Consider the following 687-nt stretch of genomic DNA (forward strand, 5'->3'; position numbering starts at 1 on the left):
TGCTGGGGGGGGGCGATTGGGGGCAGGAGGGCGGTGGGCTCGCTTTCGCTTTCCATCCGGTGAGGAGGCCACTTCAGCCGCTCACCACGGCAACTCGGGCAGCTCTGTTCTTGTCTGGGTGGTGTTGATTGAAATTTGGGGATTTTTTTTAATTAGTAATTCTCCCCTTTCCCCCTCCCTCCCATGAAATGGGGCATTTGAAGCTTTTCTTTGCCGTAACGCCAGACCATACACCCCGTTACCCGCACCACCGCCCACCGGCTCTGCCATCTCGGCAGCACCGGGTTTGCGGAGGAGCCAGGTTTGATGTGGTGAGTTTATTTTGGCTTGGCCCTAACCAGTGCCCCATGGCTGTTGCCTCTCTCTCAGGCTCCTATGGTAGGGCTCCTATGGGGTGGTGAAGCTGGCCTACAACGAGGACGATAACACCTACTATGTGAGTAGGATGGATCCCCTCCCTGCCTGGCTCCGTGCCAGCTCCATCCCACTGTCCTCATTTTATCCGTGATTTGCCCCAAATCCCACATTTTTTACCCTTCTTGCAGGCAATGAAGGTTCTCTCCAAAAAGAAGCTGATGAGGCAGGCAGGCTTCCCCCGTAAGTGGCACGAAAGCTTTAGGGTGGGGAATGCCTTGGGGACCGAGGGGGCTTGTTCTTGATGGGAAACCCTATTTTTGCCTTTCCCAC

The 687-nt window shown here is 55.6% G+C and overlaps 1 protein-coding gene across 1 annotated transcript in view; it reads left to right on the forward strand.

Moving 5' to 3' along the window:
• The window catches only part of CAMKK2 (calcium/calmodulin-dependent protein kinase kinase 2, beta), a gene marked incomplete at its 5' end in the record, with an annotated part of 7,910 nt that overhangs the window by 129 nt on the left and 7,094 nt on the right, over window positions 1–687 (forward strand). Inside the window, 2 exons of the mRNA XM_009865497.1 lie at window positions 383–436; window positions 546–602. Of these exons, the coding sequence (XP_009863799.1) occupies window positions 383–436; window positions 546–602 (111 nt within the window). The remainder of the gene's footprint in view (window positions 1–382; window positions 437–545; window positions 603–687) is intronic.

This window comes from Apaloderma vittatum, unplaced genomic scaffold (genome assembly GCF_000703405.1).
Source record: "Apaloderma vittatum isolate BGI_N311 unplaced genomic scaffold, ASM70340v1 scaffold24052, whole genome shotgun sequence".
Lineage (NCBI taxonomy): Eukaryota > Metazoa > Chordata > Aves > Trogoniformes > Trogonidae > Apaloderma > Apaloderma vittatum.